General features: G+C 38.2%; 6 protein-coding genes across 6 annotated transcripts; 1 reads left to right on the forward strand and 5 right to left on the reverse strand.

Moving 5' to 3' along the window:
• Positions 1-6: 6 nt before the first annotated feature.
• LOC123870638 (uncharacterized protein K02A2.6-like) lies at positions 7-4320 on the reverse strand. Its single transcript, XM_045913983.1, has one exon. The coding sequence runs from the start codon at positions 4162-4164 to the stop codon at positions 139-141; it is 4026 nt and encodes a 1341-aa protein (XP_045769939.1). The 5' UTR covers positions 4165-4320; the 3' UTR covers positions 7-138.
• Positions 4321-5321: 1001 nt separating this feature from the next.
• Positions 5322-7000, reverse strand: LOC123870640. The gene is made up of 2 exons (XM_045913985.1): positions 6856-7000; positions 5322-6777 (listed from the first exon to the last, which is right to left on the reverse strand). The coding sequence occupies exons 1-2, from the start codon at positions 6892-6894 to the stop codon at positions 5608-5610; spliced, it is 1209 nt and encodes a 402-aa protein (XP_045769941.1). The 5' UTR covers positions 6895-7000; the 3' UTR covers positions 5322-5607.
• Positions 7001-7551: 551 nt separating this feature from the next.
• On the reverse strand, positions 7552-10631 carry LOC123870645 (extensin-like). The gene is made up of 3 exons (XM_045913990.1): positions 10473-10631; positions 9998-10049; positions 7552-8227 (listed from the first exon to the last, which is right to left on the reverse strand). Exons 1-3 carry the CDS (start codon positions 10554-10556, stop codon positions 7689-7691), a joined length of 675 nt encoding a protein of 224 aa, XP_045769946.1. The 5' UTR covers positions 10557-10631; the 3' UTR covers positions 7552-7688.
• A 1253-nt stretch (positions 10632-11884) lies between these two features.
• LOC123870639 lies at positions 11885-19035 on the reverse strand. Its single transcript, XM_045913984.1, has 8 exons — positions 18732-19035; positions 16505-16707; positions 15610-15746; positions 15169-15330; positions 14243-14433; positions 13326-13540; positions 12817-13020; positions 11885-12203 (listed from the first exon to the last, which is right to left on the reverse strand). Exons 1-8 carry the CDS (start codon positions 18814-18816, stop codon positions 11925-11927), a joined length of 1476 nt encoding a protein of 491 aa, XP_045769940.1. The 5' UTR covers positions 18817-19035; the 3' UTR covers positions 11885-11924.
• LOC123870643 (protein PELPK1-like) lies at positions 16608-23112 on the forward strand. Its single transcript, XM_045913987.1, has 3 exons — positions 16608-16636; positions 21600-21747; positions 22419-23112. Exons 1-3 carry the CDS (start codon positions 16623-16625, stop codon positions 23076-23078), a joined length of 822 nt encoding a protein of 273 aa, XP_045769943.1. The 5' UTR covers positions 16608-16622; the 3' UTR covers positions 23079-23112.
• On the reverse strand, positions 19188-20354 carry LOC123870644 (leucine-rich repeat extensin-like protein 3). The gene is made up of 4 exons (XM_045913988.1): positions 20196-20354; positions 20060-20109; positions 19940-19971; positions 19188-19857 (listed from the first exon to the last, which is right to left on the reverse strand). Exons 1-4 carry the CDS (start codon positions 20286-20288, stop codon positions 19235-19237), a joined length of 798 nt encoding a protein of 265 aa, XP_045769944.1. The 5' UTR covers positions 20289-20354; the 3' UTR covers positions 19188-19234.
• Positions 23113-25600: the final 2488 nt, after the last annotated feature.

Here is a 25600-nt window from a genome sequence, read left to right on the forward strand (position 1 = left end):
AACGGCTGGATGCTAACTGACTATTTATTAAGAAATGCACAAGTACCTGCATTGTGCAACATTATTAGTTGCTACGAACACTACACTTTTCCCCCCTTTTTAAACCCAATAGAACATAGTTATCACATAGTTATTAAACTAGACCTTCTTCTTACGATGATACGCTCGCAAAGCTCTAGCGGACGCGCCTGGGGGCGGCGGTGTTGGAGAGTGCACATCTTCCAGCGCCTGCGTTGCACCCTCGCCCCCAGGCGACCCGACCGCGTCTTCGAATGTAACGTCGGCATCGCTATCCACCGCTACTCTTTCATCATCCTTCTCTCCCTTCTGCTCCGCTTCCTGCCCGAGGGTGCTAGTTCGCGCGAGAGAATAACGATTTTTTTTATTTACTTTAATTACCTGATCTCGATGCCTACGCCATTCTACCCCCTTTCCCATATCCATTTTATAAGACACCGGTCCCGTCTGACTTACTACTACTCCTTCTGTCCATTTATTCCCTTTAGAGGAGTAATCTCGCGCCATAATTGTATCTCCTATACCCACTTGTCTCTGCATTCCCCCTTTCTGATTAATCTGGCGCTCTTGTGCCGAGCGCACGACCAAAGATACGTCGGGACGCAATGCGTCCAGTCGCCCCCGCAATCGCCGGCCTAGCATCAGTACTGCAGGGGACACACCGGTCGTGGCGTGTTCACAGTTTCTATATTGAAATAAAAATTTATTTAGGGCAACTGACACATTTTCTTTGACAAATAAAGCGCGTTTGATTACTTTTTTAACGGTTTTCACCATATTTTCAGCCGCACCGTTACCCTGCGGTCGATACGGTGCCGTCGTTACACTCTTAATACCGTTATTAGCACAGAAATTCTTAAAATCTAAGGCGCTGAAAGGCGGGCCGTTGTCAGTTACGAGCTGGGCGGGCTGACCAAATCTAGCAAATAATGTCTGAAAGGCCAAAATCGTTGACTCCGCATCCGTACGTGTCATACTGATCACTTCTACCCACTTTGAATGAGCATCTAAGACGATCAAATATTTCTTACCTGCACATTCCGCAAAATCGGCGTGCACGCGTTGCCACGGGCAAAGTGGGTACTCCCAGGGATGAAGTGTGGCGCGGGGTGGGGAGTCGCGGACTATCCGACACGCTTCACATTCTCGACACAAGTCCTCGATATCGCGATCTAAACTAGGCCAATAGACATAGCTACGAGACACATTTTTCATTTTATTAATGCCCAGATGGCCTTCATGTATTTCCTTTAACACGCCTTTACGCAATGATGGCGGAACTATAATTCGATATTTATAAATTAAACAACCCAGTTCTAAAACTATCTCATTTCGCCTCGCAAAATAAGCTTTTTCCTCCTCGCCGCCCGCTACTGACGACGGCCAACCAAACATCACAAAGCCGACTATTTTACTTAATAAGGGGTCTTTCTTTGTCTCCTTACTAACGTCTTTAAAACTAATCGGCAAGTTCTCTTCGATAAGTTGAACATAGCTTACGCACTCCGAAGGGGTCGCCCGTCGGCACGGCAATGGCAGGCGGGACAAAGCATCGGCCGGGCCGTTGTCCGAGGAACGCACGAACTCCACCGTGAAGTCATACGCCGACAAGCGCGCAGCCCACCGCTGCAAACGGCTGGCGGCCGTCTGGGGGATTCCACATTTCTTTCCGAAAATGAAGCTTAAGGGCTGGTGGTCTGTGCGCAATATAAACTGTCTACCGAATATATACTGGTGATGTTTTGTAATGCCAAAGAAAATAGCTAGTGCCTCTTTATCAAGTTGGCTATAATTTTTTTCGGAATTATTTAATGTTCGCGAAACATAGCTAACAGGGCGTTCACTGCCGTCCGGATAACGGTGCGCGAGCACAGCGCCCAAGCCATACGCGCTGCTGTCCACGGACAGTACCAACGGCCGACCCTCTTCATAGTGAGCTAACACCTTATCACCCAACAGTGCGCTCTTGGCCCCCGAAAACGCGGCCTCGCAACGTGCATTCCATTTCCAAGTTACATCCTTTTTCAGTAACGCGTGTAACGGAAATAATAATGTACTGAGGTTCGGTATAAATTTCCCATAGTAGTTCAATAATCCAAGAAAACTTTTTAATTGTGTCACGTTTTCGGGGCGTGGTGCGTCGTGTATAGCTTCTATTTTATTCGGATCAGGGTGCAACCCTGATTTATCGATAATGAAGCCTAAATACTTCACACTAGGTTTCAGAAAACTACATTTACTTAACTTAACAGTAAAACCCATCGACCGCAACCGTTCAAGTACCGCTCGTAAATTGGCTAGGTGTGTTTGTCTGTTTGAGCCCGTCACACAAATGTCGTCTAAAAATACTACCGTTCCAGGAATCCCTCGTAATGTTTCCTCCATTAATTTTTGGAATTTTTCAGGAATGCATGATAACCCGAATGGCGTGCGGCGGTATACGAAAGTACCTATATGCGTGGTAATAGCGGTATAGGCTTGCGAGTCCTCGGATAACATAACCTGTTGATATGAATGCTTTAAGTCTATTTTCGAAAACTCTTCCCCCCCACTCAATGAAGCAAGTAGTTCCTCAATTCGAGGCAAAGGATAAAAATCACGTTTTAATTTCGGGTTAATTGTGACTTTATAGTCTCCGCATATTCGTATTTCACCGCACGCTTTTACAACCGGTACGATCGGCGTGCCGTACTCCGAGTGGTCAACGCGGTACATGTACCCCTCGCGCTCGAGTCGCTCGAGCTCGGCCTGCACCCGGCCGCGCAGCGCGAGCGGCACCGGTCTAGCTTTCACATACACGGGTTCCTGGTCCGTGAGCTGTAATTGAATGGTCTTCTTACAAGTGCCTAACGTATCCGTAAATACTTCTGGAAATTCCGCGGTTAACCGGTCCACAAATCGATCGTCGGCTATCTCTTTTAATGTGATTTGTCTAACGTCTAAAGCTCGAAGCCAATCTCGGCCCAGCAAAGGTCGAGAACCGTTTTGTATTACACATAATGTCAAGTTAGGTACACGCACTTCCCCAACCGTGACATCTACATGCACATACCCCAACGACTCGATCTGTGTACCCGAATAACAACGTAATATTAAATTATCGGAGATTAGTTTTTTATGAGAAAAAAGTTTATAAAAAAGTTGATCACTAATCGCCGAAATACGACTACCCGTATCAATTTCACATTCCAAAAGATGCTCGTCTATTTGCACTTTAAGAAAATATGGTCCGTTACCTTTGGCTGCCAGTTCGAGGTTAAAGAAGTCGTCTTCCTCCGAGACACTTCCATCCAGCACATAATTATTACGCACATTAGACTCGTAATTACGCACTTCATCACACATTATTTTTAGGTGCCCGCGGCGGAGGCACTTATCACAATTAAATTGCACATATTTGCACTTGTTTGCTCGATGCGGCTTTCCGCACCGCCAGCACCGCACAGCCGCACCCGACTCCGCCGGTCCCGACGCGCCGCGGCCGCCGCGCTCGCCGCGCCCGCCGCGCTCGCCGCGCCCGCCAGCCGCGCTCGACGGCGCGCGCGCCGTGCCGCGCCGCCCGCTCGCATGATGCAGGCCCTCGCCTGCCTCGCCGCCTGCACTCGAGGTCGATGTCGAAGTCATCGTAGACCCGCTCACCTCCGCATGCTTTTCTGCAGCCTCCAACGCAAGAGCTAGCTCCACAGCCTCCTTGTATTTGATGTCTTTTTCGGCGAATATTCTAGACCGCATCAGTTCGTTTGCCAACCCTGATACGAACTGATCTCTTAAATTTTCCTCTAACATCGTTCCAAAATTGCAAGTTGTTGCCAGATATTTTAAGTTGTGTAGGTATTCCGTGAGGGACTCGCCTGGACGTTGACGACGTAAGCGAAAAACATGGCGCTCGGCTATTTCGGAACGTTTTGGCTCTAAGTGTTCCGAAACCAATTTCACTAATTCGTCGAAACTTTTCGATTCAGGATGCGCCGGCGAACATAAATCGCACATCAAAATGTACGTCGCTTCACCCACGATAGTAATTAACAACGGCACTTGTAATTCATCTTTCACTTCGTTTAAAAGAATATACTGCTTAACTCGCCTTATATACGCGGGCCACTGCTTGGAATTTAAGTCAAATGGTTCTAATTTACCTATAGGCATTGTATTTTTACAATATTCACTTTAAAACGCGTGGTAAATTATATAAAATACACAAACTCGTCGCCAGTGGAATGTAATGAAACAACGGCTGGATGCTAACTGACTATTTATTAAGAAATGCACAAGTACCTGCATTGTGCAACATTATTAGTTGCTACGAACACTACAGTCTTAAAAGTAGGAGGTTCTAGGTTCGATCCCTAGCAGGGGCAGTTTGGGACTTTGTATTTTCTAAATTGTCTCTGGTCTGGTCTGGTGGGAGACTTCGGCTGTGGCTAGTTACCACCCTACTAGCAAAGCCGTGCCGCTAAGCAATTTAGCATTCTGGTTCAATACCGTGTAGAAACCGGCCAAGGGTTTAATGTAACTACCCTATCCCTTCAGAGTTAGCCTGCTTTTATCTTAGACTGCAACGGCACTTACTTATATTATTTATAACTTTTATCAGAAAAAAAGAACTACGTAGCCGCGTTAGTGTGAAACTTGTTGAGTAAACTTAAACTCTTTTTCCGTGATGTATGATGATTGGTCATGATACTTACGTCACCTCAAGTTACCATGAATATTTTAGTGTTTGATTAATAGAGTCAATTTCCTACCTGCATATTTTGAAAACCAAAGAAATCAAAGAAATGTTTTATATTATTTTAATCCGAGATATTGTTATGTAGGTACCTATTTATTTATTAGAATCTTAAGGCAAAATAATCCTAAATTATAATGACGTGCCTTATTAAATTATAGGATTTAAATGAAAATAATTATATGTCAATAATTTTATTATACGTAGTAAGTAAGAAATTATAAAGCAGTTCCTACTTACTTATTAATATTTGGAAAAAGTGCCTTATTAGCTGTATCTTTGTAGGTGCTTACAACGATTACTACAATATTTTATTCAGTTATTAAATGGCATAAAAAGACATTATAATTTCTAATTTGCCCGGAGAATGGGACACCAAATAAATAAGGCATAAAATCGTTTGTGCAATGTTTATCCTAACTATGGTAATAATTTATGTAACCTTGTCACATTACCTATTTGTTTTATAAGTATACAGTGCCTATCCTGTATTTGCCTATACATAAAAATTTTGTGCGTTGGCGCTCATAACAAGAAGCACATTGTTGAAAAAGATGTATTTTAAAATAGTAACAGTTATTAAGTAGGTTATACATTTATTGTTGTATATAAATAACTTAGAATATTTACAGACGAGTATTTTTATGAGTGCCTACCAGTCAGTAATTAAGTGCCAAATTGTACCCAAAGATAAAATAAATGTAGATATTATTATTGTATAGTTATTTCTAAATAAACTTGTTTAATTTAAGGGATTTATTATCTAAATAAACAATATTTAAAACCTCTTTCACAAAGCATAATCACCATAAAAAATTGTATCTAATGTTATCACTTATAATATCCTATTTATTAACTCGTTACATTAGTAAAAAGTAGTATTGCATTTGTTGAGGTAAACTTTCAATGTGAGGTCTTCTAAAATGAGCTTTCTCGGAGATTGTATAACTCATAACATGGTTGACTGTAGACACATCAGGTTCTTCCTCGTGATTTATGTACACTTTAGAAGATACTGTTTCTTCAAATTCTTGAGCTACTAATTCCGAATCTGGTTGCACTGGTTCATCATTTGAAAAAAATATAGTAGTTGTGGCGGGTTCCATAGAACAATAATATTCTAGCGTTGAACCATCTGAAACGATGTCATAGAAACTTGGCCGCTGACTGACAGGTGCATCATAATACTGAGGAGCAGGAGCAGGGGGACACTCTATTTGTGATTCAATTGAACAGTTATCGTGATTGTAATCGGGTGCAACTGAATGGTCTGTAAGATTTTTCTCTTCAGGTATTTCGAAATCAAAAATATAATCAGTTGAATTGTACTGGTTATTCTCGTTTTCTTCAAAAGATTCATTCAATGTTTCGGAAGAATCAATCAGGATATTTTCAACTTTATCTATTTTTTCATTTGGCTCAGGAACATTCTGGGTTACATTCTTCAACTCGATAGCATCTTTAAAAATAGCAGACATTTCTTTAGCTTGTTCGTTTGCAGCCAAAGCGAGATAAGAAAGTGTATCTGGATCTGGAGTAAAATTGATTCCATATTTATCAGCGATTTCTTGAGCACTCATCATTTTTTCAATTGCGATATTCTGGTATTCGTTATTAGACTTGATGTGCCTCAATAATCTCATGACTAGCTGTGAACTATCCATGGGTGTTTCAACCGATCTTTTTTTTCTGAGATTGTTGTCAGTTTCATCATTACTGGTACAAGATATCGCGTCTGAGAGAAGATTAGCCATTTCACTCTGTATGGACGTTGCTATTTGGTTGACAATTTCTTTAATATCTTCGAGTTTTTCTTCAGGTGACTTATTTGAACTCGTGGCTTGAGTCATTAAAGTAGCAGAGGATGTCGGAAAAACTGTATTACTTGATCCAATGAACGCGTCCATCCAGTTAAAGGGTCCTGTTTGAAATTCTTTTGTCATAATATCATCAACGACGGATGTATTGAAGTCCTCCCGAGATTCGATTGAATTACCGCCATTTTCTAAAATTGATTCTGTTAGAGAGTTCTGTGGATAAATTGTGCATTAGTTAAAAATCGATTCAGATATAGTTTTACAAAAACGTTAATTATTTAATATACTTACCTGAATCAATAAAGCTACAATCAAGTACAGAGCTGCCATGTTGGATTGTATTGTAAGTCACAAATGTAACATATTTTATATATAAGTTATCACTGTTGGGCAATCGTTTTAATAATTACGATGAAATATAATATATATTTCTCACACTGATATGGTCTTGGTAATATCGAATTGAGTAAATGATCATTATTAGGTAAAAGGTGGTATACTCCAATGGGCAGGGTATGGTGGTAAGAACAAGTCTTTGATTACAACAATGAATTTGTAGGATATGCGATCTGAAGTTTCTGCCATTGCAGTCTATATAATATTATGTTTGAGAAGTTGAAAAGAAAGCAAAGATGGCTTGGTAGTCAAGACGTTGGCATCCAATTCGGGTGGTCAGAGGTTCAATTCCCGCCACTTTTAACTTTCTGAGATATGACTGTTATAAGCAATTAAATATCACTTGCTTTACAACGGTGAAGGAAAACATCGTGAAGAAACCTGCATGCCTGAGAGTTTTCCATAAAGTTCTCAAAGGTGTGGGAAGTTTGCTAATTTACACTTGGCCAGCGTGGTGGACTATGGCTTCAGCCTTTATCATTCTGAGGGGTTGAGATAAATTAATAAATGTTCTTTTATTTGACCATGATGATGATATGGAGAAGTAGTATTACGATGATCTACACAAATAGGAATAAAGGAGACACAATAAAACATTGCTTATTTATTTCTTATTATTCATGAAATAATTAAATATTTATAAATAGAGTAACATACAATACCAGTACTTTCACATTAAATGAAAATGCGTTACAAATCTATAATTTAAAACATGGATTTTAAATTGGTCATAAATAGTAGGGCGGTGAAGGTATTTCGGAAGATTTGTGATATAGTGGTGGTAATGGATACGGGATTGGTTGGGGAGGGTAAGCTGGAGGAGGTGGTTGATAAGGAGGATACGAGGGCATTTTTGTATACACAGGATATTCAGGATAAAGATAAGACGACGGATAGGGAAGAGGTTGATAGGGCGAGGGAACAGAAGGATATTGCGGTGAAGGATACTGTGTGTAAGGGAGACGGTCATAATAATTAGACCAAGGAGACGGTACATCCATCGAACCGGGGTGTGCTAGTTCAAATGTTTGAGTAATTGGACTTTTAAATGGTTTCACACTTGGCTCTGCGGGGGCTGGTGGTAGAAAAGTTACAGGTTGTTGTGGATACTGCGTTGGGGACATGTATACAACTTGTGGTATTGGTATAGGATAAGGAGGATAGGGATAGTATGCGTTGTATGGAAATCTTGTTTGATCCGCAGCTGCTGCAGGTGAATTGGCTGGAGCGGGCGGCGTCGTGTTCGTTTCTGCTTTGGCTGTTGTTGCTAAAATTGGAGAGAAAACGTTTTTATAAAGCACTTAAATACCGGGGGTTTTTAAGCTGTGATAGCCTAGTGGTTAGCACGTCCGCCTCCTAATCGGAGATCAGGAGTTCGATCCCGGGCACGCACCACTAACTTTTCAGTTATGTGCATTTTAAGCGATTAAATATCACTTGCTTTAACGGTGAAGGAAAGCATCGTTAGGAAACCTGCATGCCTGAGAGTTCTCCATGTTCTCAAAGGTGTGTGAAGTCTGCCAATCCGGCCTAAACCTGAGATGAGACCCGTACTCAGTAGTGGGACGGAAATGGGTTGATCATGATGATGAACTTAAATACCGACTTATATATTTCCATGGAGTAAAGACTTTTAAAGGGATTTGTCATGAGTTTAATCTAATTTTGTTTAAAGTTAAGAGGGGTTATTACATAGACGCTCCAAACAAACGTAACTAGTTTAGCGTTGCGTTTTAGAAATTAATATCTGAGTCGGTTCTTTGCCAGATTTCCGATTCACAGATTTGTATGTAAATCTTCGAGTTTGTGTAAGTTTAAAACAAAATATTTGAACATTTTATTGTAAAAATAACGTTTCTCACTCGTTATTTCCGAAGTTTTCAAAGCAAAAATCTAAAATAACTAGAGTTGATAAACAATTAGGTATGTAGGTAAATATTAAAGAAATATTAAAACAAAATCCCTAACTGGCATAGTTTTTTAGAAAACTGTACAAACAAACTTGCGGTTATGGGGTATCCCAAATAAAAAGGATGCAATTACCAAATACCTATTTATTTATATGTTCATTTCCAAGCTACGGTACTCTCGGTGGACGAGTCTGACTCGCACTTGGCTGGGGTTTTTTATTAACTTTGCATATTCCATGTCGTTTTATTTAAATACGTGTTAGTATGTTGTGATACAAAATTCTCAGAGCAATTAGTTAATTGTCTTGATATATATTTTGGTGTCAGCTAAAACAGTTTAATAAGGGCGTTTTTGCATAAGCTACCTACCGCACGACACGATAAACAGCGGTGACGACTCCAAGCGTCATATTATGGACCGTCTTATTCAACGGGACCGCAAAGTACGACGCACGTTTTGCAAACGATTTTTAGGCTAGGCATGCCTCTATGTTGATACGAGTTTTTTGCGGTGACGATATAGCGGCTGTACGAAACAAGTATGAACTTGCTGAAGGCTCACGTTCTATCTCTCTTTTATAAGTGGATGAATCCAATACTTTTTGCATTTTCTTCTATTTCATAAGTAAAACAGGATTGCAGGAAATTGCCGGCGATTGATATGATGAGCGTGCGAATTACAACAAGCTGCCACTGCCGTGCAGTTGCAATATCACTTTTGAAAATGAAACACACGAAATTCACGTGATTTTGACGGCCTCTCTGGTGCAATGGTCTCTGTGGTCTTATTAGTGGGAGGTTCCAGGTTTGGAATTTTTATAATTTCTACATTTCTGCAAAGCTGTACATCTTAACGAATTAGCGTTCATGTACGATGCCGTGTAGAAACCAAAGGAGTATGTGTTTAATGAAAACTGCCAAATCCCTTTCAGGTTAACCCACTTCTATCTTAGACTGCATAATCACTTACCATCAGATGAAATTGCAGTCAAGGGCTAACTTGTATCTGAGTAAAAAAATGTGCAGTGTGTTACATGTGTTGCGTATATTGACCGCAAATCGTGTCGTGCGGTGGCTCGTGCAAGAACACCCTAATGCTTAGTAATCCACTTATTTTGTTTACTTACGTGTGTAAAGCGAGCTTAGCATCTGATTCATACGTTCAGTAAGTGAAGCCAGCTAAAACAAAATGAGCATTATTTACTGTGAAAAAAATATCTAAACAATAACATTAACGCTATCCATACTAGTATTGTCTGTCTGTCTGTCAGCTAGCTTTTCACGGCTCATCCGTTTAATCGATGTCGACGTTTGGTACAGAGACAGCTTGCATCCCTCGGTACCTTTCCTATAAATCGGTTTAACGGATGGGTCTTTAGGAATCCCATGGGAACCCTTTGATTTTCCGGGATAAAAATAAGCTTATGTCCATCCGCGGGATATAAAGCTAATTCTATGCCTTTCGTCAGAATTGGTTAAGCTGATGGACCGTAAAAAGGTAGCAGACAGACAGACATATAGACAGACAGACACACTTTCGCACTTATAATATTATAATATATAATATATAATATGGAGTATGGATTTACATAATAATAATACCTGTGATTTATGTAACTCCTGACAAGTAGGCGTTGCATAACTGACTCCGATTGCACTAATTAGTATGATTACAAACGTATGCATTTTTACAAGTTCACTGGTCTATGGTCTTGCGTATACATTACTTAACTATTTATTTCTATCTTGTTTCTTCATACTTATATTTAAATAAAATAATTTCTGTTTACTTTTGTAGCTACGTGATTTTGATAAGTCAGCGATTATATGTTTCGATAAGCTTTTTCTTGATAAAGGCTGTAATTGATGCGTGAGAATAATGAATTTTAAGTGATATCTAGGTAGGTACGTTTTCTAGACTGTTGAATTTACATGAGGCCATCGATGATAAGGAATATTGGATAGACAAAGACGTTACTTTGCAGAAGTCTTTGATGCACAAGGAACAACTGTTACAATCAACAAACTGTATATTTTTACTCGACTGCGGCAAAGCCAAAAGCAAGGGTTATGATTCTAGCAGTCTATGTATGTATGTATGTGACACGCACCTTTCCGAACCAAGTTTGCTTATAGCTTGTAAACAATTAATATTGTCTAAGTTTACTTACTTTAACGGTGGAGTACAACATCGTCAACGAACCTGCATGCTTGGGAGTTCTCCATAATGTTTTCTGGTGTGTGAAGTCTGCCAAAACCCGTGCTCAGCAGTGTATGTATGGTGCACGTTGTACCATACAGATTTATCTCGTTCTACTCATATTACAACAAAATACAATAAAATGGTACCGGTTTTCATTATTATTCCATATCTACTGATTCCATACATAATATTATAAATGCGAAAGGGTGTCTATCTGTCAGTCTGTCTCATATCTGTCTGCTAGCTTTTCACGGCCCATCCGCTTACCCGCTTTGACAAAATTTGATACTTAGGTACTGCTACTATTTTCTGCTACAAAAATTATACCATAGGTACTTAGGGATAATTTATGTGGCAGAAAATTAGGGTCCTCACGGTATTTTTAAAAGAAATCTAAACCCACGTGGACGAAGTTGAGAGACTTATAAGACCAAATAAATAATGTAGTATAGAAGAAGGCGTCATTTTGATGATGATCCATGATATACAAGGAACCAAAGGCTTATTTTGCTATAATCCTATGCTATGTTTATTGTTATTTAATAATATTTTTCTGATAAAATTATATTTATCAAGTTCAAAAATGTTTTGAATAAAGCATTATGAGGTGACTAAAGATTAATTCAACAACGAAGCAAGATTCTTATTTCTACTCGTATACTAGAGAGTTTCAAGGTCATATTTAAAAATAAAAACTCTCTAGGTTTTTATTTTATTTGAAAATAAGAACTCTCTAGGTTTTTATTTTATTTGAAAATAAAAACTCTCTAGATTTTTATTTTATTTGAAAATAAAAACTCTCTAGGTTTTTATTTTCAAATATGACCTTGACTCATTTACACGTAAATTCGCTACACAGATGTCATCCTCCATTTCCATTTAGCAATCAAGATTTCAATTCCCAGTAACATAAGAGAAGCTACTGCTCCGGCTAAGGTAAGTATCAATACTGGAGCTACATCGTCGATATTGACTCTTTCAGCGAGGAGAGCCGCGCGGCAAGGAGGTGGTTTCAGGCGAAGGCGGGTTACCCAACACTTTGCTAAGCCTGTCTCATGCAGCCAAGCCCCTGCTATCCTGAATGTGGACGTCCATTGACCGTTTTTTGTTGCTGTTACCCAGGTCAATACCTAATGAAAGAAAGTGCTTATAGAGAAATGTAGAGGTTTGTTGATTTTTACTATAGCGAAGTTTCAAATGTATCGGATTTAAATGATAGTGATATTGACTATTTTCTTCTGAACTGAGCCGTGCAAATTGCTTAATTAAAATTATTCGTTGGTTTAACTATTCTGATTGCAACCAAGCGCTAGTTATAAATGAAACCTTTGTGAACCTATATCTACTGTAAATAAATGATTGATCGATTGATTGAAAAAAAAATGGCTTTTGTTGAAAAAAATTCTAAAAGAACTCTTTCGTCTTCCGTTTTCTCTGCCAATTAAAACATTCAAAAGAAGACTATAGATAGGCACTTTCTAAGCAAGCCTTTAGTAGGTATCATCACATGTTATAGCGTGATAGCAGACAAGCACATGCCTATTTTGTTAAAAAAAAGTCTATATTAATCTTATCAACAGCCCAAAAAATCCATACTGTCCAAAAATTACTATGCGATAATGTGTATTTTGTTGGTTTGTCCTTTTATGCAGCACGGATCGATAAAATTTTATGAATCATCATCATCATCGTCAACCGATAGACGTCAACTGCTGGACATAGGTTCTTGTGGGGACTACCTACCTCTGGAATGGTATCAATATATTGCAGCTTGCAGATTTGTTCATCAGTAAAGCTTCTCAAATGTGGAAAAAGCTGGTTGTATTCCGTATGAAAAGCCGTCTGACCCCCTTGTAGCATTCTCACCCCAGTGTAGATTTCCTGATAGAACCTTGACGTCAATTTCTTCTTTTTTAAATATTCCAAGTCGTCCCACTTAGTTTGTACCTGAAAAATAAATAAAATCTGTATTTTCTACTATTGAAAAGAGAGCTAACCAACCGAAAAAAATTGGTAAGTTCGGGCCACGACATCTCGGCTAAAGGAAGGAAGAACCTGTTTTACCATTTTGGTACGGAAACCTAAAAAAACTGTTATATAAGAACTTTTAGATTCTGTCTGTTGCCTGACGTCTAAATAACTAATTAGTGATTTTAATTCTCTAAAAAATTTGCTAAAGTCCTTTTATGTTTATCTTTTTCATTTATTTTGTTTACATTCTTGAGAAGGTTACTATTTATATGCGAACCTACATCAAACATCAAATATCGTATGTAGTCGTAGTCCTCCGATGCGATTGCGTACTTCGAGTCTCCCAAAGCTCTCAGGGAGTCCGGCCCACCTCTACCAGCACTCATAAGTGCGGAAACGATGGCGGAGGTATAATAGGCGTGGATCAGCATCGCCGATATAGACAACACCAGGAATGACCAACGACCCGATACACCTTCTGGTACGGCGCTGGCATCTGTCAATAGATTCATCAAACTCCTCATCACAAAAAGCTCATTGGTATCAACTGTCACAGAATCAAACCCCTCCATCTAGTGGAGAGAACCACAGAGACACCTCAAAAAAATTGCTCCACTTTATGCAGATAAAATTTATATTGGTATAAAATCAATTTTTTTTTCAATTCTGTAGCGGCCATTTAGGGTTCTCATTGTAATGAAGCCAGTAAGCAGGCAGGTATTAAGAAATCATTTTTTATTTTCGCTACAAAGATGGGCAAATTTATATTATCTGCCTCTATCTAAATCTTTAGTTTTTTAAAAGCATGGATTCGGAAGAATCGATTGAGGTATCAAGGTATTGCTACAAGACAGGCGATGCCTGTCGCGTTGTCTAATGGTCGATCAAATTAAATAATAAATCAACGGTTTTATTAGTATCGCAGACATATCAACTCGGAAACCGATCAGCATCGTCTCAACTCGAACCATTCACTATTCTTTTCACGAAACTCCCTGCTGCAGTTCTTAGTGATCAATTTTTGTACTCAACAGACTTATAGTCCCTCCTCTGCACAGACCGAAAGATGATCTCTTGGTCACTGAGCTAGCAAAGAAAGTCAGAAATGATACCATACCTAATATTGGCTAGCCATTATTCTGCTTCATCATCATGATGTATCTATCGCCCTACAGAATAAAAGGAATAGTCTGCTTACCTTGCTGCAAATACGTGGCAAGAGCAGCGATGTATGCCCCCTCTTTCTCCATTGGTTGTTTGGCTGTGATTCTTTGCGCTAGGGCCAGAACGATGAAGAGGCTCAAGGTGCACCACCAGACGTTGATGGTAAACGGTTTCAGGAACATATTGCTGCTGCTCTCGCGTTCGGCGAGGTATGTGAATCCAACACTATATTTGAAGGAATATAACATCTGCCTAAACTGAAATTGATCTAGCTGGGGCAGAGACCCACCTTGCTAGATCAATCGTATTGCTTACTATCTTCGACCAAAATTTTTGCTATGTATATTTACTCTATTAACTATCTTATAGGTACGTATCTCGTAATATTTGTAAAGTACGATATATTTGTAAAATACGATGTATTCGTAAAACTGTGATGTAGGTGAAAATCTGAAAATCTACGACTCTCCCTAGATGATACAGGATTTATACTCTTACATACAGACAGGTGTTTTGTTTTTCTTTATTGACTATCTTATAGCTGTATGTACCTATCTCGTAAGTAATTAGGTATTATAAAATGTACTTAGCTAAAATGTACGACTCCCCGTACATGATATACCTACGATATATTCTTATTTTACCCCTTACGTTTACGAGTACATAAGTGTTTTGTACGTGAAATAATAGTCAGGTATATTAATGAATAAATAATCATTGGTTCTGTTGATTGTGGCTAATGACTATGTACCTACCTAAACCAACAAAAGCATCAAAAGCCGATTTGACGAAGTTCGGTTGTAAGTATTTCTAGGATCGACCAAGAAAGAAGGTTTTGCTTTCGAGTTTAGACGAAGTCCATTCAATATACATGTAGATTGCCTAGCCCTAGACAAATCGAGATGTGACGGTGATTCTTATTTGAGCAACAACCAGGCTATAACATAGTTAAATATTTACTTGAAAGGCCAAATAGGCATAGTGTAGTCTAGCTTTCGAAAACGCTCTGGCATCATTCGAAGTGCACCTCCGCCAAGGTCTGAGGAGCCATATCGTAACATCAACATCATACTACTATTGTTCACCTCTGTTCCCCAGAGCATCGTAGGGACCAGTACATCACTGTAAACAATAAGACATAATAAGTGACCGATGCTAAAAAACTGGTCAGCTGTGAGTCGGACTCGTAAACGAAGTGTTCCGTCCCATCGTACAAAAAATAACATTTTTTTTGTGAGCACAAATTCATGGTTTTCGGATTTTTTCCTTTACTTATGAGATCTACCTTCCTGCCCATGATTCTAGGTCAACGGGAAGTACCTTATGGTACATGACCTTTTTTTTCAAGTCTTAAAAAGCTACATGCATTTAAATAAAAATTAAAATCGCAAACATACTTACGAAGCGTTCAGCCATTGGATCATAAGCGTCGAGCTGATGTAGCCAGTACGCACCCCTATATCTCGATGAGCCATTGTCATATCCAACAAGTATTCTTTGAACGTTCCATTATACCGACCATCAGAATATAGACCCATCTAGTAGAATATAAGGTAATCGTTAAGCTGTCAACGAAGCTAGGTAAAACCTGCATCAATTATTATTATAATCGCAATTGTTGTGATTGGTAGAATTTATGGTATTCTTTTTTTTTTTTTTATTCACTATAGGTAAGCACTTGACCACAATCACACCTGATGGAAAGTGATGATGTGGTCTAAGATGGGACGCGCTTACCTAGAAGGTGCCTATTCACTCTTGTTTTAAAGATACCCGGATTGTAATTGGTAGGAAACACAGATCGCGGGAGAGTATTCCAAACCTTAGCCATGCGTATGAGGAATGAAGACGCAAAACGTTTCGTGCGTGTAGATGGAATGTCGACGACATTAGGATGGAAACTCGCCCGACAACGATTCTTGTTGCAACAGTGCATTGTAGTCAATAGTGAGGGTGATTGCGATCGCGACATTGTAGCTGTCAATCTACTGCAATCGAGCTTAGTTGTTTTGACACTGCGCTCTTCCACAGTTGGACTTTCAACGTCATCCACGTGAGCAGATCATGCGCAAGGGTTTAGGAACCCACCACATTATCATCCCAAGGGAACTGTGCCACTATGTCATTTATGGAAAGTAGTTCGTATCCTTCGTTCCTTCAACAATATGAATACGATTATAAAGAAAGAATTATTCCAGAATTTATCCAAAGGTTTTCTAGCAATGATTTCATCGTGCTTTCGTTATACATATTCACGCTCAACATATTATGTGATTAAAATTGACTATTCACGTACTGGAGTAGCGATTCTTATTGGGTAATGTTCAAGATTCTGTCGCCTCAAGATTCTGTTGCGCTCAAACAAAACTTGTAGACCTCCACGAATAGTCCAGACCGCCCAGGGGTGCAGGGAAATGCTGACGTTTGGGTGAATATAGACGTCATTAATATTGTAAACAAGGTCAGTGATGTTTGCAAGATTACCTTGGCTTGTATTATCTGTGACAAACCGAAAAAAATTCTTTACTCGCATGAGAGTTGAACATTGAGTAGCAAATGTACGTACCTAGCAAGCCCTTTTACATTTCAAAACCTATATTATAAATGCGCAAGTGTATCTCTCTATTTCTGAGTGTCTTTTATTTGGGAGGTCGTGGGTTCGATTCTGGGCAGGCACCTCTCTAACTTTCCTTAGTTACTCGCGTTTTAAGAAAATATCAAGGATAACATCGTGAAGAAACTAGCGGAATGCCTGAGATTTTTCCATAATGCTCTCAAAGGTGTGTGAAGTCTGCCAATCCGCACTTGGCCAGCGTGGTGGGCCAAAACCTTCTGATACTAAGAGAAGACCCGTGCTCTGTAGTGAGCCGGCGTTGAGTTGATCATGACGATGATGATCTCTGTCTGCTAGTTATTGAGGTCCATCCGTTTAGTCGATTTTGACCAAATTTGGTTCAGTGATAGCTTGCATCCCGGGTATCTTACCTATGCGGGGGATGGGAAATCAAAATGCTCCCAAGGGATTCTAGGTAGAGTTTGTATTTGTGCACCCATTGATCTTATGCACTATAATACTCCTGCTTAGTTTATTATATTTGTTGCTATTGACTACCATGTATAATTATTATTATTTTCAGCATATATTAAACTGATTACCATTGTCATAGTTCTCTGAATTATTCTAACCTTGATTGATCAGCAGAACGTCAGCATCATAACGGAGAGTGTCAAAGTTATTCGGCAAATTGTTAGCAACTACCACCCACTTGTACCAGCCACTGAAATATTCCGGTTTCATCTGCAGTAAAGAGAGCATACTTAACAATATGATAAGGAAACCTATTGCAATACTTAATTAATTGGTCTTCGCGTACCAATACTAATTAAAATTAGTCTAAGCTACAACATTATGATTTAACTTGGGAAGACAAAGAATTTTCCTCTAAATTTTTATTCAAAATAATTTTTCATCTCTTTGTCGTAACTCTTGGCAGAGCGGTCGTGGTCATCACGAAGCAACGTCGTTGAGGGCAGATGTTATACGCCTCACGAGCATTCGCCACTTTTCCCTGCTGGACGGCCTGGTACACTCGTGCGAGGGACCGCCCACAGCAGATTAATTTGGTCGGTCCATCGCATGGGCCCTCTGGTGCCCTCCACCTTGCCCTGCACGACGATGGAGTTACTCTCACGCCGGGAGACGTGTCTAAAGAATTTCAATATGCGACTCTGTAGTGTACTAACGCCGAAAGTCGTTGTTTGATGTAATTCAAAATAATAACGATTACTTTAGAGTTTTTTTTTTTTACCATTTACCTTGTATATTGAATGATTGGTCGGAATATACAACACTCCTTGAAGTTTATGTAAATACACTTGTTCGAGAGCTGCAGGGTCACATGAGAAAGTCGCAAGAAATCCATACTTGAAGAGTTCTCGAGAAAATATCATTTTGTCTACAAAATGCAAATATACTAAGTATTTGAATATAATGAAAATGTAAGTAAGTCAATTATAATAATAATAAATATATACAATAATTAATGAATTGACTGATGCGCAATTTTTCCCAAAAAGAACGAAGCAGTGCCGCACCATGAGTCTTAGGCTCACTGTAGTCATACTAAAGTAACCACTTACTATAAGGTGACCTATAAGTGAATACAGTGCAAGCATAGAAAATTTTCAGCATTGCTTCTAGACAATGGAGGATCATTACTTTCTGAAGCCTGAGGCGCCTGACCTGGCGGCCAGGTCGGCCAGCTAACTCAGTGTGTAACACTGAATGATAGCCACCAAGCTCATTTCTTAATCCATTGCAGGTTTTCTACTATTGATCCTAGCTACTTATTAAAAATTACAACGTGGGCGAAACGAATGCAAAATTTAATAGAAAACAACGATTCCGTCAAGAAATATATATAGGTACAAGCGCGAAAAATTATTCTTCAATTTTCAGAATAATTAACGGAATGAAGGTCGTCTTACGCCTGGAAATATGTGTCTAATAAGTACATTCTTACCATGAGATGACCAACATGCTAAAACTATGATACTACCGACCATCTTATATTTAAATAACTCGGCTATGGCTTGAACTAACATCATCACCACAAAATACTAAAGTTGCACTTGGAGACTGCATTTATATGGAGCAAGGTTATTAAGAATGTATCAAATAATATATCGTTAGAGCTATAAGTCGTCAAATTGCTTTCGTATAGGTACTAAGCAGACAGGCAATTTCAGGTTGCATTTTACATGAATTGCATTCGACGTAACATTCTAAATGACTACCTTCTGCGACTCTACGTAATGATAGGGGAATCTTTGGGCTACTGAAAATTAATATAATTTTCAGTAGTCCAAAGAAGAATGTACAAAAAGTCATAATTATTTTAATTTGTAAAGTTTTATTTTTTAAACTAATAAAAAATTAATTTAGACAATGTTAAAAGTAATAATAACAATAACAATAATTACGAATAAATATAATTTAATAAATACTTTTTAAAGAAAATTACAATTAATATTGACACCCACAACGGGGAAGTAATTCTAGAGGCTTAGGTTCTAGAGTAATAGGGATTGGCGCTGGTACCATAAATGCGTTCATAGGCAGCCCTGGTGGTGGTAGCTGGCACGGTGGAGGAGGTGCCGGAGGAACCAACGATATCACAATAGGTGCAGGAGCGGGCGGAGGAACGCAAAATGGTGCTGGAGCGGGTGCTGGCAGGAACATAGGTGGTGGTGGAGGCGCAGGGATAACTAGAGGCGCAGGTGCTGGGGCTGGATACATTAAAGGAGCTGGTGGAGGTGCAGGGAAACAAAATTGTTGTGGCGGAGGAGCGGGCAGGCAAATCGGCGCTGGAGGAGGAGCGGGAAGGCAAAGTGGTGCTGGAGCTGGAGCAGGGAAGCAAAATGATGCTGTCGGCATCAGTGGAGGTAGCATTAAAGGAGCAGGGGGTAGACAAGGTGGCGCAGGCGCAGGGGCAGATAAAATTATTGGTGGTAGACACGGCGGTGGTAGACATGGCGGTGGCGGACACGGAGGGGGCGCTGCCGGCATCAGAACTATGGTGGCAGGCGGTGGTGGAGCCTTTTTGGCGAGACATTCACATTTATCGCACATTTTCTTTTCTTTCTTTTCTGTAAATAAAAAGGAACAAATAAATTATTAACTGCCTATCAGACAGAGTAGCAATAGGTAAAATAATAATATACGACATACCGAGCTTAGCTTCCAGTAAAGGTTTCAATAACCTGAAACATGATTTAAAAATTCAGGTCTAAAAATCATTTTACCATAATATAACATATTGTTATTTGGATTATTATATGCGTTACTTACGTAGATAATACACATTTTTTACATTCTTTCATTTCCTTTAATGCCTCCAACTGTAAAAATATTATCGTATAAGTATGAAAAGTTTAAAAATTCTACTTTTAATATTATTAAAAAATTAACATCAACCCTTACGCACCAAACATAATCCCTTTTCTTCGCAAGCTATTACAACATTTGATGTGAACATCATTACACAGAGGGTGGACCAAAAAATCTGTTCGCCCCCCATTTTCACTTTCTGTAAATATCAAGTGTGTTAGAAATATTTAGTTGTTAGCTATATACCTAAGCATTTTATAGTGCATTTTACATAATATAAGTACTACGTGATTGTGGTTCAAAGATAACTTTACCTTTGATATATTTTGTAAGCTTTGTTTGATAAGATCATACGTGGTGATAAATGATTTTTTTAATTGAAATTGAGTAATCCAGTCGAATCGATATCTTATGTAATTGTCAACCTAAAAAAAATTAAATGAAATGTATCATGAAATATATCCATAATCTTGATTTCAAGATTTTCAATTTATAATTAATAAAATAGCGTACCTTTTAAAATGTGTATATAGTAACTAGATGATGTCCGCGAGTTCGTCTATAATAAGGCGGTATCAGTTTTTGAAAAATCCTTTGAGAATTCTCCGAATTTTCCGGGATAAAAGTTGCCTGTATCGATGAAAGAGACGCAAGCTACCTCTGTACCAAATCATATAAATCGGTTAAGCAGATGGGCCTCTAAGAGTCCCGTGGGAACTATTTGATTTTCCGGGATAAAAGTAGCCTATGTCCATCCCCGGGATGTAACTCTGTACTAAATTTTATCAAAATCGGTTAAACTGTTGGGCCGTGAAAAGCTAGCAGACATTCAGACAGACACAATTTCGCATTTATAATATATCAAGTAGGTATGGATTTGGCTATTCCCTTGGGAAAAATGATAATCTTTCGAAAAGCGCATACCTTTTGGTATAATCATGTATGCTGACTTCCTAATTACGAATATCATAACGAAAATTGGCGTAAACGCCATTTTGAGTACATGAAAAACGAAGGAGAACCTCTTTTCGTTCGGGCTGCATAATCGCGTATTCCTGACTGATTTAGACTATCTATTTAATAGGCGTGTGTATAGCGGAAATCAGGAACTGTGGGGCGTCACTCCCACATTTTTAAGAACTTTTTTTTTTTGATATTTTTTGCGCTAATTTTCGTTATGATATTCGTGATTGGGAGGTCAAAATACGTTACTTCCACGTTATACCAAATTTCAGATTCATCGGCGGTATGAGCTTTTCGAAATTTTACATACCTACGTAACTCCTTTTTTGGCTCACACTCAAAATTTCTTCTGAAATAGGTAGATATCTTATATTGTACCTAACTCCCAAGAATGATACCCTAAAAGTCAAAATTAGAATAGTGTAGGAACTTATTCTTGTAGGTGATTTAGATCATTTAACTAATTGCGTATAAACTGGTGGTAAATTATAATAAGATTAGTATTTAATACTTGCATAACGTGTTTAATCTTATTCAGATCTGGAGATAACAGCCTGAGAACAATTATAACAAAAAAAGACCAGTCGATCCACAGCCATGGTTCAATAAATATGGCTAAAAATTCTACGATGGCATATAAAATTCAAAGTACCATTATTTATGGATTTGCTGGGCTTCTGATTTTAGTGAGTAGTTTACTATATCGAGTAGTAGGTATACCAAGTTTAAAATTATATCAAAATTAGTGCATTGGGTGTTATGGTGATATCAGACGGTTCATATTTTGTTCATTTGTGTCTTCCGTTCGGCTTATCTCACTCGAAAATGTGTCTAAGCACAAAATGAATCAAAGTGACAAAAAATGAAGCAATTACTCGAGTGAACATTTACTGCAAATGAACCGTCTGTTGTTACCTTTACAGGCTAGATGTTTTATGCACTTTACCTGAACTTGGTTTCATAAAATAGCTAATAATATTTATTATAGGTACCTTAGTTAAGTTGGTGATAAAGCGGTGATAGCTCAGTTATGACGGTTAAGACGTCGGTCTTCTATTCGGGAGGTCGAAGGTTCGAGTCCATTCCTATTTGGTCTAAACCCATCTCATTTTGAGAGTACCCGTGCTCAGTAGTGGGCGGGAGATAGTTTGATCAAGTAAACTTACTTGAGTTTTAGTTAAGTTTCAATTTGGTCGTAATTTATTCCTGTTATTACACCACAAATGCATACTTAGGTGTACTTATATTATTTTTATTTCTTAGATATAAATATATATATCTAAGAAATAATATAAACCACTTCGTTGCTCAAATCAAATATTGTAATTGAAACAGCATTTTTATGTTTTTTTTCCAGATACACGTTTCAAATGGCCTCAATTTAGGGCTAATATCTGGCGATCTCAAGCGTACTGCGAATCCTATAAATATTAGGAAGATTTCGCATCACTCCCCAGTGACTATAAACTTAAATTCCGGAATGCCAAAACTACCAGCTGTATTCCCACCTGTATTAACAACAAAATTATCTAAAATACCTTCGCCGACAAAAGCAAAGAGAAGAAGATCTCTTAAAACTAAGCCCCTTCGTTTACATAAATTACCAAAATTACCTAAGTTGCCTAAGTTGCGAAGAATACCAAAAATACCCAAGATACCCAAAATTCCAAAGATACCTAAAATTCCAAAAATACCTAGATTACCTCTTTTACCCTTAATACCTCCATTATTACCACCTTTTATACCAAAATTACCATTTTTACCTTTGTTGCCAATCTTACCTCCATTACCCCTTTTACCTCCAATATTACCTAGAATTCCCAAACTGCTAAAGCTTATTCGAATTCCTATCCTAGGAAAAAGCGGATTAAAAGCTTTAGGGTCGGAAATAACACCAATCAGAGTTCCTGCTCCAAATTTAAAAAGACATGTTTTAGAAAAGCTTTTAAAGCTAAAAAAGGATGGATCACTTACGACGTCTGAGTTTATACGATTTAAGAAACTTCTGTTGTTGTAATAAATTATAAAGTAAGAAAATGCTTTTTTATTTTTTGCCCCGCTTTTTAGGGTTCCCTAGTAAAACAAGTCTCGTCCAGTCCGTCTGTCTGTCCATCTGGATCACAGTAATTTTATCCAGAAACTAATAAAGCTGTGAAGCTATTTGGCACGCTATTATTATAGACATTCAAATTAAAAAAAGGTTATTTCCTTCTGAACGTGAAAAACGATAGTCAAGTCAAAATATTTTTTGGCTCTAGACTACCGCGATATGGTCGATCAACTTAATGGATTTGGAACAATATAGGTAGTGAAAATTTTCATACAAAAATAACTTTGTATCTGATTTTATTCTTGTCATTGATATACTTACGGTAAGAGTGTTTTTTATGTAATACTATGAAATCCTTTAACTATGTTATGCGTGTTCTGACACTTGATTTTTTTTACAATCCATACTAATTTTATAAATGCGAAAGTGTGTATTATCTACCTGTCTGTCTGTTACGTTTTTCCTGCCAATCCGTTTAACCAATTTTGGCGTTTGGTAGGGACTCGAGACATGGCTTACATCCCGGAGAAGGACGTAGACTTCTTAACGCAGGAGATCAAAGAGTTCCCACTGGGATTTTATTAAAGGCCCATCCGTTTAATTATTTGGATGAAAGTTAAGGAGAGCTTGTATCCCGTAGATGGACATAGGCTACTATTATCCTAGAAAGTCATAGAGTTCCCACGGAATTAAAAAAAAATCTAAGTCTACGCGGACGAAGTCGCGGCCATAACAGATACTTAGACTTTCATTATGATATTAGTATGGGTATAGATAGACGATGAGAGAATCTGTAGGTAGGTATAACACCCATAAAATTCATCATTAACAGTAGAACCTACATACTTGTGATGAATTTTTGGATGTTGATGACCGTAGTTATCATGGTCAAAGCAAGAAGTAATTATGTTTTTTGTTTAAAATAAAATAACATAAGTGTAAGTATCATAAATAATGTATTTATTTACATTCATCATAAATAAGTGCTTAAGCTAGATACAATAATGTTAATTGATGATATTTGAATGTAGTACCAGGCTGGGTGTTCATAATACATTTACATGGATCGTCGATATTCTATAATCAATCTATCTGTAGGTAATCTGTCAATAGATACCATTTTTAGGGTTCTGTTCCTCAAAAGGAAAAACGGAACCCTTATAGGGTCACTTTGCTGTCTGTCTGTCCGTCCATTCGTCGTGTCAAGAAAACCTATAGGATACTTCCCGTTGACCTAGAATCATGAAATTTGGCAGGCAGGTAGGTCTCATAGCACAAGTAAAGGAATAAACCCGAAAACCGTGAATTTGTGGTTACGTCATTAAAAAAAATTAAAATGTGTTTAAATTTTCAAAGTGAGATAAATATATCAAGTGCGGTATCATATGAAAAGGCTTTACCTGTACATTCTAAAACAGATTTTTATTTCTTCTTATGCAAAATAGTTTTTGATTTATCGAGCAAAATGTCGAAAAAAATACCCGAGTACGGAACCCTCGGTGCGCGAGTCCGACTCGCACATGGCCGGTTTTAACCACATAACAACAACACAGATAGGATTGAATATTATGGGTTTGGTTGTTAATTGCATAAGCGATTGATCGCGCAAGAGTCTCTACATGCATACAAAAATTTTCACACTGCTCAGATAGCTTGAACCGATCGATTTACGTTATAAACCAAAATTATATGAAAACGCACATTGCAAACATTATTACTACTTATTAAATTACTAAATAAATATATTTTAAACTACAATAAACACAATATTAATCTAAGTAGTCTCTCTTATTTCTGATTTTGTCTGCCACAGAATTGACAGCGCGGACCACTGCGTCTTTGAACTTGGTGAAATATTGCATGAGAGGCCACGCGAACGGCCTGTCGTCTGCCTTGCACGTGAAGCAGTGGTCAGACAAGAGGGGCTTTAGCAGTGATCTCTTCGTCACTACGCTGCTCTGAAACAAAAATAGATTATTTACAACCCATCCATACTTTAATATTATAAATGCGAAATTATGTCTATCTGTCTAGCTTTTCTCGGCTCATCCATTTAATTTCGACGAAACTTGGTTTCGATGAAACTTGATACAGGCACACATACACCGAGACATTTTCTTCGTTCCCATGAGATTCTTAAAAACCCATCCGTTTAATCGATTCTAATAAAACTTAGTAGGTACAGAGATAACTTGCATCTCAGAGACTGACACATTCTGCTTTTTATTCCGGAAAATCAAAGAGTTCCTAAGGGATTTAAAAAAAACTAAATTCACGTGGACGAAGTCGCGGGAATCATAGTGCACGACAAAAATTAAAACAATCCAACTAAAACTCGTCTATAATTCGAAACGATAAGATTTAAAAACTAAAAATATAATTCATATGAATGACCAGTGTATATTTTTTTAACACGAAAATTAATTTTACATTTTACAGCTTCACATCCTGAAACTTGCATGTTTATGAGGAAGTAGATGTTGAGGTTG

This window comes from Maniola jurtina, chromosome 13 (assembly GCF_905333055.1).
Source record: "Maniola jurtina chromosome 13, ilManJurt1.1, whole genome shotgun sequence".
Taxonomy (NCBI): Eukaryota; Metazoa; Arthropoda; class Insecta; order Lepidoptera; family Nymphalidae; genus Maniola; species Maniola jurtina.